At 33.8% G+C, this 16,659-nt stretch overlaps 1 protein-coding gene and 1 long non-coding RNA gene across 7 annotated transcripts; one reads left to right on the top strand and one right to left on the bottom strand.

The window, feature by feature from the left end:
* Nucleotide 1: 1 nt before the first annotated feature.
* Nucleotides 2-2,408, bottom strand: LOC135167879 (uncharacterized). The gene is made up of 3 exons (XR_010299936.1): nucleotides 2,198-2,408; nucleotides 1,334-2,014; nucleotides 2-1,244 (listed from the first exon to the last, which is right to left on the bottom strand). It is a non-coding gene; the product is annotated as an uncharacterized LOC135167879 (long non-coding RNA).
* LOC135167872 (H(+)/Cl(-) exchange transporter 3) lies at nucleotides 1,784-16,530 on the top strand. 6 transcript variants are annotated; one of them, XM_064131527.1, is made up of 9 exons: nucleotides 1,784-1,925; nucleotides 4,204-4,316; nucleotides 6,284-6,455; nucleotides 8,420-8,931; nucleotides 10,420-10,707; nucleotides 10,956-11,138; nucleotides 12,947-13,722; nucleotides 14,695-15,072; nucleotides 15,785-16,530. In XM_064131527.1, the coding sequence occupies exons 2-9, from the start codon at nucleotides 4,218-4,220 to the stop codon at nucleotides 15,873-15,875; spliced, it is 2,499 nt and encodes an 832-aa protein (XP_063987597.1). In that variant the 5' UTR covers nucleotides 1,784-1,925; nucleotides 4,204-4,217; the 3' UTR covers nucleotides 15,876-16,530. The 6 variants fall into 6 exon arrangements, with proteins under 6 accessions (XP_063987597.1, XP_063987598.1, XP_063987601.1 ...); XM_064131526.1 differs by lacking the exon at nucleotides 1,784-1,925 and adding an exon at nucleotides 2,199-2,356; XM_064131528.1 differs by lacking the exon at nucleotides 4,204-4,316.
* The last annotated feature ends 129 nt before the right edge of the window (nucleotides 16,531-16,659 follow it).

Raw genomic sequence — 16,659 nt, forward strand, 5'->3', positions numbered from 1 at the left:
GACGAAACGGGATGTTTTTTTAATAAAATTTAATATACAAGTCAGTTTGCAATATTTCTGCAATGAATAATTTTTCTTTGTTATGTTATTTGCACGATGAAATAATATTCCAGATAATATTAACATCCTGTAATATTTAGGCTGAAACCGATTCAGGACGTAGTAATTGGAAGGTCCAAAATAATAGAATGTTCACAAAGCCAAAGAAAAGAGAGAAAATTAGGTAAAAATGTTATGATTACTCACACTGCATGTCTACAATACTCTTTTTTATTTATGATATGTTCTCAGTTTTACGGTACAATTCAAGAGACCCGAAGGAAAAAAATTGTATCTCCTGTCAAGTGGTAAACAATAAATTAGACGTATCAGCATTCAATTACCTTGCAATAATCGATTTTGCTCCTTAAATCAACCAGAAGTTTCGTTTTTTTTGTGTTAACCACCTCATTATGATTTAAAAAATCGACATATGCTATTTTTATACCATCTCCGTACATATATATGTATCAATATTCGTTACATATTTTTTTTCTGATTGTTAATCCACTGCCAACGGTTAATTGATTTGATTTTTTTTTCAATGTAGATATTGTTGACTCCTATTCGTTGACTACAACTAAAATTGACTTCCTTCATGGACTTTTGGACTTTTCTAATATTTCTGCGAAATCTTTTTGTTATTCTCACGATAACAAAAAGATGTATTAAATAAAATGACTGGTGGCTTAAAATAACTCCTTCAACATTTTATAGATCGACTTTACAGCCGAAAGTCGACCGTTGTGTCTATTTTGAAAAAACTTTAGGACATTTTTAATCCTAATCCTAATTTGATAGAGTAGATCATTATGACAGCTGTTACCTCTGATTTGTTTTTCACGGTAATTTTCAAATTTCTAGGCATTTTTTATGAATTCCTCTGTAAAGTGCCATTTCCTTCCTTTCATAGCGTACCCTATGATTGCTCATATTGCAAGTAATATTGAAAGACTTTAAACAATAAATACAAACAAACATATAGTTTTATTCCAAAAATAAAATGTACTCTGCAGAATGACCATTCGAAAGCAAATTGTTAATTTGTTAACAAAAAACACAATGCAATACCCAAACATCAATAGGAACAATCCAGTTGTTACTTGTTACACCGCTCCCGGTTCCTCATTGTTTTAATTTGTTTAATATGAGGCACCATCTGTACATATGACGTAATGCAATATTCACATTTTGAACCTGGGGTGCTGAAATGATAAGAAACAAAAATAAAGTGATGGAATTAAAAAATTTTTCATTGAGCATTTACTGTTTATATTCCACCTCTCCGCCTTACCTTTAGTGTCGAAGATTGCACAAATGTACATGTGTATTCATATGGCATTTTAATATATATTTGGAAATCCAAATAATTTGTATTTTGTCAATTAAAAATTTCTGGGACGCACTAAGTGGTAACTAATGGAATTTATAAAGACGAAAAAGCACCGGTGGCGCCAGTGTTTCTCTCTTCAGCCACAGGTCAACTCCATTGTGTGCCAGTGGTGCCAGTTACACGAGCATTTCTCACACACCTTGAGTCCATCGTCGTTGCTACAGAACCGAACACACTAACACACATTGCATATAAGAATGTGTATCACATGACCCTGCATTTCACGCGCATTGTGTGTGGCAAGAAGCGTTTTGACACTGACATTGGCAGCCAATTGGCAGGACACAGGCAAATTTCCGCTATCTTGGAGAAAATCAAAAAGTGTAAACATCCAAAACTGAAAATCAACAAATTATTGTAAATGTAAAAAGTTATAATGTGGCATTGAGCTGAGAAGCACAAGGGACGGACGGACATTCTTCAATCCTCCACTGACTGACGAATGTGTACAGTTGGCACTCCGGATTATCAAGAGAATTGCACGTTGGAAATGGTAAATTAACAACAATGATTTCTATTCAAGCTCAATGAACGTTACAATCCACTTGTATTGAAAATAAGCATCATAGTGTTCGACACCCCCTAAAACACAATTAATCGTTCCATGTGACAGTTCGGTAATCAGATGCTTGGCTATCAGAGATGTCCACCCATTGACAATTGTTATCATTTATTGTCTCGTTTACGAATCGTGGAACACTTGATCATTCTCTCAAAGATTAACACCTACGTCATATTTAATACCAAATATGCTCTTTAATATACCTTACACACGTTACGTGCCTCATTATCCAACTGGACGTGCAGAAGTTCTAGTCGTGTATCCGTAGCAATACTATCACACGTATTAAACATATGTAAAGTTGTATCGTTTATCCGGATTAAGTCATCTCCATGAAGCAACGACAGTTGTCATGTGGTTCGGTAGGTAGTGGTTCGTGGTAGGCATCATTCAACTATTTGACTGCAGCACGTATGGAAAAGTTCAATTACAACCTTAAGAAACTCGCTAGAAATTTGTTCTGGAAGTCTTTGGAATTTATTTTTCTTTAGAAAAAAATTTACTCGTCTTCTATCAAATTTTTCATTTATTTTTGATTATTGGAAGGTTTAATAGAAAATATCTTGTAGATTTTAGAGAACATTTTCTGGGCTCAAATGTTTCAATGATTTTTTGGTTTAAGAAAATTAAGCAATATCGCTTCGAAAATGTCAGCTGAAGAAGGTTTGGAAGAAATATCTTAATGGAATAAGCTGTGGAGAAAAGTCAAATTCTCTTGACTTTTTCTATAAAATATTTTCGATTAATAATTTGAACAGAAATGACTAAACAGTAATAGAAGATTCAATAGAGTTGTCTAATAAAAGTTCGATTTTACCAACTTTTCATACGTAACCTCATTATACTTTTGATTAATTTTTTCTGGACATTTTTAGGCTATTTCATAGGAAAAAGTCGATAAATTTAGACTTTTCTGATTGAGATATTCGATGGCACTTTGTCAATCAAAATTTTTATTGTTTGGTTATGGTCTACAGGATCTCTATGAAAGGAAATTTACAAAATTATGCCTATTCATGTAGAAAATTTTAAATTCATTGCTTTTTTCTTACAAAATATGGCACCATCATTGCAAAATACAAATAAACTTTCACTGATAATTCTCTATAATTTTTATGAAATCTCAAAACAAATTTTACATAATTCCAATTAAATTTTTTCGCCCTTTCGCCAAATTTTCCTATCGGGATTTTTCATATGGGAGGGATCGAAATAAATGTTGTTGTCAGTAATGTTGAGATTTTCTATTACTGATTATCTATCTGATTAACAATGGAGATGGAAATATTATCATATTATCATTTAGTAATTTATATGTGAAGGCATTCTTTCTTTTTTTCTTTTATTCTTCTTTTCAATATTATCATCCTCACCAATTGAAAGTAAAGTGTTTTCTATTGTTTAAATAATCAGAAGTAACGCCGAGAATTTTTTTTATTGTTTCCTAAATTAGCAATATTTGTCAGATTTTTTTAACATACAGTAATAATATTGGAAATAGCAGTTCTACATCAATTGTTGTTTTAGCTTAATTTGATCCGATTTTCTCCACACATCAACATGCAATTTAGATTTCAAAAAAATTAATGAATTCGGGGTGACATTTTTCCACTTTTTCAACTATTTTTAATTATTCTTCAACCATATATTTTTAATATTGGAGCTAACCATAGTCAGTTGAATTGTTTAAAGAAAAATGTCACTATTTTTGACAATTTGACTAATTAAATTTTTTATTCTCAAAGTATGAGCAATTTTATTGATAGTTATGAAATAATAGAATAATGAGTACTTCTTCAGCTTCCATTACCGATGTGACAGCTTTATCGAATTCTTTTTTTTATGTTGTTGAATAATCGATGAATGAAGAATTATCAAACATTCATGATTCATTGATTCAGAATTAATTTCTGATTGCAATTACTAAGGCAATCAATCACGAAAATTTTGGTACTTCTATTGTCTAATGAAAAGCAATGAAAATTATTATTGTACACTATTAAATATGAACACAATTGGAGCATAATTTTATCAATTTCTAAGGGAAAATTCATTAATATTAATACGATATCATTTTTTGCCCATCTCTGGTCGATAGGGGGAGGTAAATTAATACTTAGTTGGCTCATCAATCATTTAGTTAATATTAAATTAGTTGTGTAAGAAATGAAGTGAGGAAGAGATGTTATTGGTGCTATTGTGAACATAGATCAACGCAATGCCATGGAGAGGTTTCCATTGAAAGGTACATCATCACCGTCACTTAATGTCCCTGCTCATTGTGCAACTGGCACCAATTACAACTCAGTATCACCTTCTCAGGTAGGCATAGGATATAGAAGTTATCGATACATTTTACATTAATACAATTGCAATCGAGAGATTCGGTCGAGAGGCGGTGAAAGAGTCAATTAGACCGTTACAATTATCACTGAAATCAAAAGAGATGCTCAGTGAAAATGGTTTTGATATTTCTTCTTAAAATTGACAATTTTCGAGTGATTGAAGTAATTAACGAATTGAGTATTCCCTGCGGGGTAGAACTCTCAAATAAGTCCTATTTTTGGCTCAAAGTTGCTTTTTCGATTATTAAAAAAGGATTTTCGCTCTCAAATAGAAGCATTCTAATTGCCCAAATTCAAGTTTTGGATGTGTTGTATTATATCGACTAATTATAATCTAAAATTATAAAAATTCAATTTTGAAACCATGTCTGTTCATAAATGTTGTGTGTGTGTGTGTGTGTTAACGATTTCATCCAGTTTTTTCTTAGTACCTCCACAAAATTACATGATTCCTTGCCTCCAATGGAATTGTAGTTAATGTTAACTCATGTTAAGGGAAAATCAATTCTCCAATTGTTTGTTATTTTTCATGATTTTTGACAAATTGTTTATATTATAAAAAAAGTATTTTGATTTCAATGAATGATGGGAATGTTTGTTTTCAACGGAGAAGGAATCACAGTTTTTTTATTGTGGCCATTCCATAATTAGAGCCCAGAAGTGAATGTTCAAAAAATACAAAATACTTCTTGATGATTTTCTCTGTCTATCCCCTATCGCCTGAACTATCTGTCACTTCTTGAGTCTAATATAGGGCTTGTTTAAAGCAGAGCAAATATGAATGGTAAAGACCTCGAAATCGGAAAAAATGATTTTTTGAAAATTTTCTACGAGCGATTTTGTCAGCGCAATAAGACTCATTTGAAAATGAGTTTATTTACCTTACAGTGTACGAGTTTATATAACTTATCGTCTTTATTAATTGTTGAATTATGGCGGTTATGATTGAGATAAGGAGAAATTATCAAGATCATTTTTCACAGGAAAATTTTGTCGGACTCGAATAAACTCCTTCACGATTATATTTTAAAATCAGATATGAAAAGTACTCCGTTATCAACAAAGAAATTAAATGGTAGTTATTGATCTGTTTTGACATTTTAAGAAATACATTTTCAATTTTCCAACACATGCAACAGAACTGGTTAGAATATTTTTTAATTTCAACGCCTTAACCATTTGAAAAATTTTAATAGAATAATTTGGGGAACGGCAGAAGTAAAAATTACTCGCTCCTAAAATAATTGGATAATTAACACATTTTTACCGTCGACTTGAATTTTTCACCACTCTACTGGAGAATCCTCGACGCCGCTGTTACATTTTCTCTGCCTTGCCTCTGTAATTATGATCTTTGTAGAACCATGCAGTAATATATACTTCCTCAGTGTACTTATGGAACCAATTTCAGAACGTTAATGAAGAAAATATGAGAGGTGCATAATTGAATGGAAGTTAAGGTATCAAAAAATCCATAGCAAGGAGATAAAAATTTCGTACAACCGAATAATCAGCAAATAAGAGCTAACGATTAACATTATAAGAAAAGTACATAAAAAACCTAACACGACGTATCTTGAATTAAAATATACCGGAAACCGCTCGAGCGTTGCGAATCTCAGCAGCGAGCGGTTGCTACCAGAAGTAAGAATATGGAACAGTCATTAAATTCTGTAGAACTGACATTCTTTTGGAACACATTCGCATCATGAATTATGATTTTTTATTCATTCCGTGGTTTTCACCCAACAATTTGTGTTCGTTTGTGCTCATTGATAAAGACCCTCTGCACGTTCTTTTGGTTCATCACATGGAAATAATCCTTATGCATGACTCCAATGCTGCTTAACTCGGTTAGAACTGAATGCTTAAAGGGTAGAATATTCTCATAATTTGTTGACAATTTTTCGCCGATGTTGATTGGAGTTTTGGGATATTTATTAGACGACTAATGGCCTGAATGGGCATGGTGATACACGACTGAGGAGTAATGCAGTAGGTCGTGGCAGCCTGAGCAGTGACGAAGATATGTTGGAGAGTACTCATCAGGGTTCCCATACGGGGAACAATGCGTATCTGGAGAGGAGTGTGCGGCTGGAGGACACAACATCACATTGTGAGTTTATTTTCATGATTTAATTGCTTCTCAATGGAGCTCTGTAATCGTCCGATTTTTGGAGTTTTATATTTCACTTGGAAATTGTGTAGAATTGTCTGTACCGTAGAGATACACAATTTGAGCACTATTGGTACATATCCGCATGGTCAATTTCTTTTTGAAAATTGAAGAAATAAAGGCAATTGCCAGGATGAAGTGTACATATGTGAAAATTCAGCTCAATTGGTCCAGCTGTTTTTTAGAAATCGCCATTTGTTTCTGAATCGCTTTGCAAATATCTGGACAACATATCGAAACATTCACCTCACTAAACTTTATCGTAATCAATCAAAATATATATATCCTTCCAAACAAAGGTGCGAGATTTTTGATTTTTTTAGTTTTTGTTGAAACAATTTTTGTTAGTCCTCTAGCACGTGGAAAAATTGATGTATCAACTTGAAATTTACCATAAAGTTTTCCTTTGGCACTGAAATATTGGGGACTAAAGAATAGCTGAATCGGATCGTTGGTTCAGGAGATGGATCTGTCGAAATCGTTTTCCTTTATGATCTCGAAACTATCCAACCGATTGCAATTCCCCACTTCTTAAAGTATTCGCCTCGATGTGCTCTATCTCAATCAAATTCATCGACATTTTCGAGACATTCCAATTTTTTGTTTTATTTCTGAAGAAGTTTGGTTTGAATTAGCGTGTTGTAAAATTGATGAATCGTAGAAATTCTGATACATAAATTTATAAGCGGAAGAAAATGAATAGCAATAAATCAATCACTGGAAAAAAATAAAAAATGAAATGTTTAAAGAGAACCAAACAAACCAAAATTAGAATATATGTAGGTGGTGGTTATAGGGAATCTATTCGAAAGGTTGCAATTACCAATGAAATTAGTAAAATAAAAGAGATAGAGAATTAACAGTAAAATGCCTTTTGTCAAACCCTTCCGGCCCTTTCGGTCTTCACTGAATTTAATAGTTTCGAGCGTAAACAGCGAAAAAAATTAATTCTGCAGAGAAATCTCTGCAGAATTTATTTTTATGATGGAATTTTGCTCATCTATTCATTCTAAAATATTCCCAGCCCAATGCCAAACATTTTAATCATGTTGAATTATGGGAGCACTAAGCAACTCACAGGGTGCCCTTTGGGAATATGTTAAAACTGTTCAATTATTATGGTTTCGAAGCCAATAATATAAAATAGTAATGCTATCCGGTGATAAAAGTGTCATTTGATTCGTGTTTTTATTAGCCACTTTCGCCAGATGTTACGTTTATCATCTGATAATAGATTATAATACCTTTCCACGTGTAACGAAGGGAAATATTTTGTAACCCTTGTGATTCTATACAACCAGGTTTCTTAGAAAAATTCTATCATCTTTCTTACGTTACAAGATATTTTCCGGTAACTGTAAAATGACCTATTGTCATTTACTTGGCCTTGACTTATTCTTTTTCAGTTTATACGGCGATAAAAACAGTTTACGAAATTAAGAAAATAATTGTCGATATACATATAAAATACATAATATATTTACATGCTTATATTATTTTATAGATTTCTATTTATAAACTAAGGCAAATTTTAAACATTCATCGCGGTAGCAGATGCCTGGCAAAGCACATTGCTGAGAAAAAACCCGTTAGTATTTGTTCAATAGCTGTAAAAACAAGGAAAGAGACTTTTGATTTGACAAACAACGCCAAATTAGCTGTTTATTATCTTCACATTTAACAAAATGTCAGATGAACGATACCTGTTTGGATACTTAATATTCTCGAAACTGATAATGCAAAATCAATATATTTATCTTCTTTCAAAGCACATGACGATAGCATGAGAATTATTCACTTACGCTCAGCACATTGAAGTCCTTATTAATTATTACTTTTATTCGCGTGGAAATTTCTCTGTAGGAGTCCGCAACAATCGTAGTATTAAAAATCTAATGAAACAGTTTCAGCAGAATCAGATGATATACCAGGAATCGGCCAATACGAGGATTTCCACACTATTGACTGGCAGCGTGATATTGCTAGAGATCGGATGAGACATCGATATATCCTCAAGAAAAAACATGATTCCATGTGGGACCTTGTGAAAGGCGCACACGACGCATGGTCAGGATGGTTATGTGTATTGTTAGTTGGCTTATTCACTGGTGCAGCTGCTGGTGTCATTGATATTGGTGCATCGTGGATGACAGATCTTAAATTTGGAATTTGTCCGGAGGCATTTTGGCTGAATAAGGAGCAGTGCTGCTGGAGTTACAATGAAACGACTTTTGATGGAGAAAATTGCTCGCAGTGGCTCAACTGGCCTGAAGTTTTCGGGCAATCGAAAACTGGTGCAGGAGCTTATATCGTCTCTTATATGTTTTATATCGCCTGGGCATTACTCTTTGCTTCCCTCTCAGCAGCTCTCGTGAGGATGTTTGCTCCGTATGCTTGTGGTTCTGGTATTCCTGAGGTAAATGACTTTAATGATTATGAATTTTTCATTTCGAGCAAAATGGGAGGAGAGTGGTGTCTAAATTCGCTTCTATGTCAATGTTTGCAATAAAAAATATTCGCAGTCGAGTCTCCAGGGCTTGTTAGATTTCGGAGATTTCCCCGCCTACCAAATTCATTCTTTCCAAGTTTTTATACTGCCGGCTTTGGAAAATAAGGAACCGTTGAATCAAGTTAATCACTAATTAAAATTGATAAACTGGATTTAATTATTGGATTCAGAAAATATTGATAAAAGGAGGCATAGAAATATGGATGATTATTTTTCCCACCCAAATTTCAGCCAATAGAATTGCACCATTTGTTGATATTTTGTATAGCCTACCTCGAATATCAGCGATAATTTTTTGAATATTTTGGTAAACAAACGACACTTAACCAAATAAACCTCTTTTCATGTCATGGCACAATTCTCTTGGCCGAAATTTGGATAGGAAAAATAATCCCCTGAATACCACTCGAGCTTCAAAATTATAGAATATTTCCCTCTAGGTTCCCTGCATACAAATGAAGTCGTCAAGTTTTTCAGGAAAAATCACTCGTGCTTCGCACTCGTGATTTTTTAGCCTGAAAAACTTGACTCCTTCATTTGTTTGCAACGAATCTATCGGGAAATATTCGATAATTTTGAACCACTTGTGGTATTATATGTGAAAAAAAAATTTCCCAAACACGATTGGAACTTTGAAATTAATCGGATATTTCCCTCTGGGTTCCATGCAAACAAAGGAGCTTATTGTGTTGACCCGAAAAATTACTCGCTCGCAGTGTTTGTGATTGTAGCCTGGAGAACTTGATACGTTCATTACTTTGTAACCAAACTATTAGGAAATATCCAATAATTTTGAAGCTTTCGTGTCAAATAATGAATATTCAGCGAATATTCAGCATCACGTATTCCTCTACTGCAGTAGTGGAACTTTAAGATGGGGATCTGATATGGAAATATGAATCGTCTGAAGAGATAGCCGATGGGCTATATAGCACTTTTGAATAACAAAGATTTTTACTGAAGGAAAGGGATAAACTTCAAACAAAAAATAGAAATAAAAATGTAAAAATGTCAGTTTTTTTCCTTTGTTTCATTTTCTTTCGCCATTTCCTTTTGATACATTCTTCCCAATCAGTGCGCAATTTCTCTATATTTTCTTCGACGTCTTGACTCGTCGTTCATTGCTATCGATCTTTAGTAATTCGATGAATTCAAGATAACAAATAAAATGAAAAGACCAAAACTCTATCCAATTATTGCATACCTCTTTGGATGAAGTTCTAGTTTGCTTATTTCATTTTTCATGTTTAATTCATCTAAGTATTGCTGAAGAAAGTTAATACTGACTGAATCAAGACATCGAAGATGAACAAAATGAGATCGGAATAACAATTTTAAATATTTCGTTACATCCAAAAACTTTCGAAAGGTTGTTACGTTTTTTTTTTCTTTCAGATAAAAACCATTCTGAGTGGATTCATTATTCGTGGATACCTGGGAAAATGGACTCTGATAATAAAATCAGTTGGACTGATACTCTCGGTATCAGCCGGCTTGAGTCTTGGAAAAGAGGGACCGATGGTGCACATTGCCTGTTGCATTGGAAATATATTTTCGTATTTATTCCCAAAGTACGGTAGAAATGAGGCAAAAAAGAGAGAGATTTTATCAGCTGCAGCCGCTGCTGGTGTATCTGTGGCTTTTGGAGCACCTATTGGAGGTGTTCTTTTTAGTTTGGAAGAGGTAATCACCGTTTGATGACAGCTGGAGATGATTATGAATAAAGCTGAATGGAAGGTCTATTCTATCGTAATCTCTCTAAATTGCACGTAATAATTCTCGAGGAAATATTTGTATTTCTTTCTGTACTAGTTGCAGGGATATCAATCAAATAAGTTCGATGAAATTATTTACATCTATGTTTTTCAAATTTTCACAAAATTCTTATCTATCATAGGGAATATTAATTAATCGCATATTATTTGTTACAGGTCAGTTATTATTTCCCTCTGAAAACACTGTGGCGATCATTTTTCTGTGCCTTGATAGCAGCCTTCGTATTACGTTCCATCAATCCCTTCGGAAATGAGCACTCAGTATTGTTTTATGTGGAATACAATAAACCTTGGATATTCTTCGAGTTGATTCCGTTTGTGATGCTTGGAGTAATTGGGGTAATTATGAAGCATTATGCAATCAATTAAGCGGCCCATAAAATAATCAAATACGATAACAATATTTTTGTGAAGAGAATTTTCTTTAAACTAACTGCAATTTCCGTAATTAAGTGACCAATACGTTCAAGTCAATTTAACTCCTTATTGAAATTTTGGAGTGCATCTAGAAATTGCCCAGCCATATGATGATTGAAGACTGCAATTTACTTAACATTCGATGTACTCCTTTCCTAATGATATCTAGAATATTTTTTATTGATTTTTTTATTCACATAGTTGTGTAATTTTTAAGTGATTTTTCTTCACTACGAAATTCTCAAAAATGCTTTTATTACAATTAAAAAAATAGGGAAACGAACTATGTTTTGCGCATGGATTATTAATTAAAAAAAAACACAGATTAAAAGATTTTTTTCACATCTGTAAGCCGACTTTTAAATTAAAAAAAAATTATTTGAAAGTTATACTGTCAATTAACTGTCACTTCATGCGATTCCTTCACGGAATAATTCAGTAACGAAGTGGTATAACCAGATATATTATTTTTAACTAATGACTAGTTTTGGATGAATATCTTGGAATGTAAGGAAAATCGTAAAATTTTCATTAAAACCTGCTTGAAATTGAGATGCCGGTTGGGAAAAAATGGACTTCTTACGGAGATAAAAAATTAATATACTCGTTAATTATAAAACCACTATTACGGGTATACTTTATCGTGCATTATAAACTACGCGTCATTATATTAAAAATAGTTTTACACTGATGAATTTTTAAATTGATATCGGACTTTCAATGAAATGTCTCGGATAAGTTTGATAACGTTATTCATAGGGGACCCCAATTCCATAGATGATTTTCAATAAATTGATAAAGATTATTGCGCCTATTCTCTCGTTGCTGCACTCCGGTGATGTACTCGATTGAGCGATTACGTTGATGTACGGTAACTAAAGAGACACTTTCGGTGTCTATAGCGATACGATATACACTGACTGCTTCGGCGATGTCCCGACCGTGACCCTGAAGGGTCCCGATATTTCTCGAGATTATCATTGAGCCCGGTGACTGTTTGACTGACATCAATAGCAGAATTTGACACGAACCTCTTTTGTAGAGCTAATTAAGTACTACGACAAATGTAATTACAAAAATTCCGTTATCTCCGTCAGATTTGGAGATATGACCAAAACATTCGATTGAGAGATAAGTCAACTCCTCCTGTTTTAGCACTTCACTACTGAATTTTTCTTTCACATGCCGTAAGGCGCACTTTGAACATCGGCTTAATTTCCACAGGAAACTACATTAGCTTTTTTCATCAACGTAGTTTTCATCTAGATATGAGTCATTCCTTCATGCAAAAAGAAAATTTCATGACTGTCGACGAAAAAATAGACGCAATAATCTTGATCAATTCATTAAAAATCATCTATTCAACTCGAATCACTCATGAATAACGTCATCAACTATAATATGTTTCGAGAAAATAGTTTCTTTTAATTTTCGATGTAAATGTATGTGCCGTGATGCCAACACTTATGCTATTTGGTACTGCAAAATATATTTGAAAAAGAAAGAATTAATGTTTATCGTAAGGTTTCATCCATTTGCCACTGATTCAAGTGTATAACATTTCTCCAAAGGAGTATGTTTTTCAGGAGTAAACTATCTTAAATTTTAGGTAAATTTTGAGGTTTTGAAAATTTATTAGCATATTAGAGCCCTTATAAATGTCTAATTCCCGTGACTTCTAAAATCAAATTATAATGTGTCTATAACGTCTGTTGATTATGTTGTTCCAGGGCGTGATAGCAACATTATTTATCAAAGCAAATTTATTCTGGTGTCGTTACCGAAAGACATCAAAATTGGGACAGTATCCTGTAACCGAAGTCCTTGTTGTAACAGTACTCACAGCTGTAATAGCATATCCAAATCCCTACACAAGAATGAGCACGAGTCAACTGATATACCTGCTATTCCGCAAGTGTGGAGTGGCGAATGGAGATATGCTATGCGATTACAGTCGAAATTTTACCAATGCAAATATCACTATTGAATCGGCAGGAGCTGAATCTGGAGTTTACAAAGCTGTTTGGTTACTTGTGATGACGTTGATCCTGAAACTAGTCATGACGATATTTACATTTGGCATTAAAGTTCCATGTGGATTATTCATTCCATCACTCTGTCTGGGGGCTATTGTAGGAAGAATTGTTGGCATTGGAATGGAACAGCTTGCTTTTAACTATCCACAAATGCGCATGTTCAGCGAGGAGTGTACCATTGGAACTGATTGTATCACTCCGGGGTTGTATGCTATGGTGGGAGCAGCTGCTGTTCTTGGAGGTGTTACAAGGATGACCGTGTCTTTGGTCGTCATTATGTTTGAATTGACTGGAGGGGTGAGATACATTGTTCCTCTCATGGCTGCTGCCATGGCCAGTAAATGGGTCGGCGATGCTTTAGGGAAACAGGGAGTCTATGATGCTCACATAGGCCTCAATGGATATCCTTTTCTGGACAGTAAAGAGGAGTTCCAGCACACCACTCTTGCAGCTGACGTTATGCAACCGAAGTAACATTTTTTTATTTACCTCATTTTACCATAGTTTTGTATTTTTCATCAACGATACATCATCCTCACCCCATTTCTCAGTGATTGATTATTGAAGAGGGGGGAAGGCGGAGGAATACCATTAAAATTCATTATTGAAATCGAGGGGACTTGATCATTAGATTTTTATTGATTAGAAGTAGATCTGTGGGAAACTTTCCTCGGTTGATCTCAATCTACAATAGTATTTATTGGTATTTGTTTAATATATCAATAGGAGACAAAAATTGACGAACAAATATTACGTTCATACGACAAGACTTGTATATTCAACGATCTGGCCGGGAGGGACTGAGTGTTCTTAAAGGAATTCACCGGTGCCTGATCAAGGATCTTTTCATTATTCACATTAAACCGACTTCGGTGGCCGATGCGGTTAGGCGCTACCCTCTGACGTGTAGGAGACTGTCGTTAGAGTAGTTGCTTCGGCCGATATGGGTTTTTCCTGTGGTTTCTCCATACCAACCCCTATGTTCTATTTTTCAAATCAATTGTGTTCAGTTTTCCCAAATCTTCCTCTCTATAATAATCTTTATTATCGTACTTTCTTCGATTTCCTGACTACTCGCCGGGTCGGTTCATACAATATCATGGAAGCATTCCGTCCGGACCCCCGGACCAATCACAACTCTCCGGAAAAAATTCCTTCTTCGTTTGTCCGACCAATTACAATCGAAAATCAAAATCTGCCACATTCAATCGCACGTTTTCCTCGTTCAAACACACAATCATCCAGTCATCCGAGACTCACCCACTACCTTGCCTACTAGACAACGCAACGACGACGAGAACCAGTAATTTTACCATTAACTCTCCATCATGTGTTACATGACATCGCGAGTCTCTGGAGTAATCATTTTAAACAGATGTGTTCACCCTCGTAAAATATATTCTGAATGTCGTTAATTTTTCATCTTTTTTTATTTTCTGCAGGCGCAACGAGGCCCTCCACGTCCTCACCCAGGATTCTATGACAGTAGAAGATGTTGAGAATCTCCTCAAAGATACTGAGCACAACGGTTTCCCCGTAATTGTCTCAAAAGAATCGCAGTACCTTGTTGGATTCGTGCTGAGACGTGATCTGAATCTCGCTATTGCAAATGCTAAACGAATGATTGAGGGCATTACGAGACAATCACTTGTCATATTTACCAGTGGGAATAATTTACAAGTGCATTCTCCGCCTCCACTGAAATTGAAGAAAATACTCGATATGGCTCCTATCACAATTACTGATCAGACGCCAATGGAAACTGTTGTTGATATGTTTAGGAAATTGGGGTTGAGGCAAACGCTTGTTACGCATAATGGGTAAGATGATTCACGTATTCACTTGTTCCTTTCGGGCTCGGATGCGTTATACATATTCCGAACATGATTTGGGTTATTTTTTTTATTTTCACTTTGACAGAACCCTGAAATTTGTCAAAATTCTGATTTTGCAATTACATAAGTAGGCGACCACCCTTGGCCAACAGACGTGCTATGGTTTTTACTTTATCCATATTTAAGCATTTTTTACTTCAATTCTATTAATTTTATTGCTTTCAATGTCCTTGGCAATTCTGTTTTAACAATAATGAATTAGATATTCGCAATGTGATTTGAACAGGAACAAAATATTGTCCAGTGTGTCAAACAAAAAAATTTATGGAAAATTTATGGAAAATTGTTCACCAACAATTTTCCATAAATTATTTCGCAAAAAATCTTTAAAACCAGGAGGTTATTTATTCCATCAATTTCATGCTGACTGCTGCGATTATTGTAATCAAAACCTTATTAATCTTTTCTGAAAAATAGTCTAATTGAAAAAAAGACAAGAATAATTTGTCAATAGAGCTTTTGTAATTGACATATTTTGGTACAAAAGTTCTTCTGGTGCATATCTCTCAATATCTTCTCGGTGGAAGATTAAGAAAAAAAAAGTAATTATAATCAAAAAAATAATAAGGGCATCCAAAATATCTGATAAATCAATGAAATTGACTCATTGTATAATTACATTCTTTTTATTTCATAGTCGATTGCTGGGAGTAATAACGAAAAAAGATGTATTACGGCATGTGAAGCAACTGGATGACGAGGATCCAAACTCAGTTCTATTCAATTGAAGAATGAACATCACATTATTTCTTCTAGATCATCTACCCGAAAGTATATCTTCTTCCATCAAAGAATCATCAATTTTTTTATATTTATTTCTCTACTTTCCCCGTGAGATTATTCACTCTTGATAGATTCATGCAGTTATCATTAAACAAGTATTTTTATCATTCACATGAAGGAAAAAAAGAAAACCAAGAAGAAATCGCTCAATTTTGGTGATAGATGCAATTATTGAAGGAATGGATAATTAATAATTTTAAAATAATGTTATGAAATCATCACAATCATCCATATTGTTCCCATCGAAAGTCATATTTGCCATCACGCTATTTACAGCAGTTAATTGTAATTAATAAATGCAAATTATTTCCATCAATTGGGGATGTACATCTTATTATTATTTATAACTGATAAAAACTGCAATTATAGAGAAATTAATCATTTGAATCGTCAAAAAGTACGTCAACTAGGTCCACTCACTGACAATTATGAATATAATACAATTAGGTTTAATTGTAAAATGTTGTAGAAAAAGGGATATGAAATTATTGCAATTTCATTAAATTAACGAATATCGATGTTATTGTGACCTCACGATTTCATTGTATTGAAGAAATGTTTTTAATTTGTAAATAAATAAAATATTATGTGCATATAATAGTTTTCAAGTCATGATTTACTTTCATTTCGTGGGCGAAGAGGTAAACAAAAACGACTTCATAAATTCGCAAATATCTTTGAAACTATTGCTTTCAGATGAAAAAGTGGAATTCTTTTTTTTTGGAAAAC

This window comes from Diachasmimorpha longicaudata, chromosome 12 (genome assembly GCF_034640455.1).
Source record: "Diachasmimorpha longicaudata isolate KC_UGA_2023 chromosome 12, iyDiaLong2, whole genome shotgun sequence".
NCBI lineage: Eukaryota > Metazoa > Arthropoda > Insecta > Hymenoptera > Braconidae > Diachasmimorpha > Diachasmimorpha longicaudata.

Bases quoted from the DNA above. Each gene is read 5' to 3' on its own strand.
- LOC135167872 (XM_064131526.1), top strand. The intron at 10,708-10,955 runs GTAATCACCGTT...TATTTGTTACAG, and splicing joins TTCTTTTTAGTTTGGAAGAG to GTCAGTTATTATTTCCCTCT. The intron at 15,073-15,784 runs GTAAGATGATTC...TTTATTTCATAG, and splicing joins ACGCTTGTTACGCATAATGG to TCGATTGCTGGGAGTAATAA.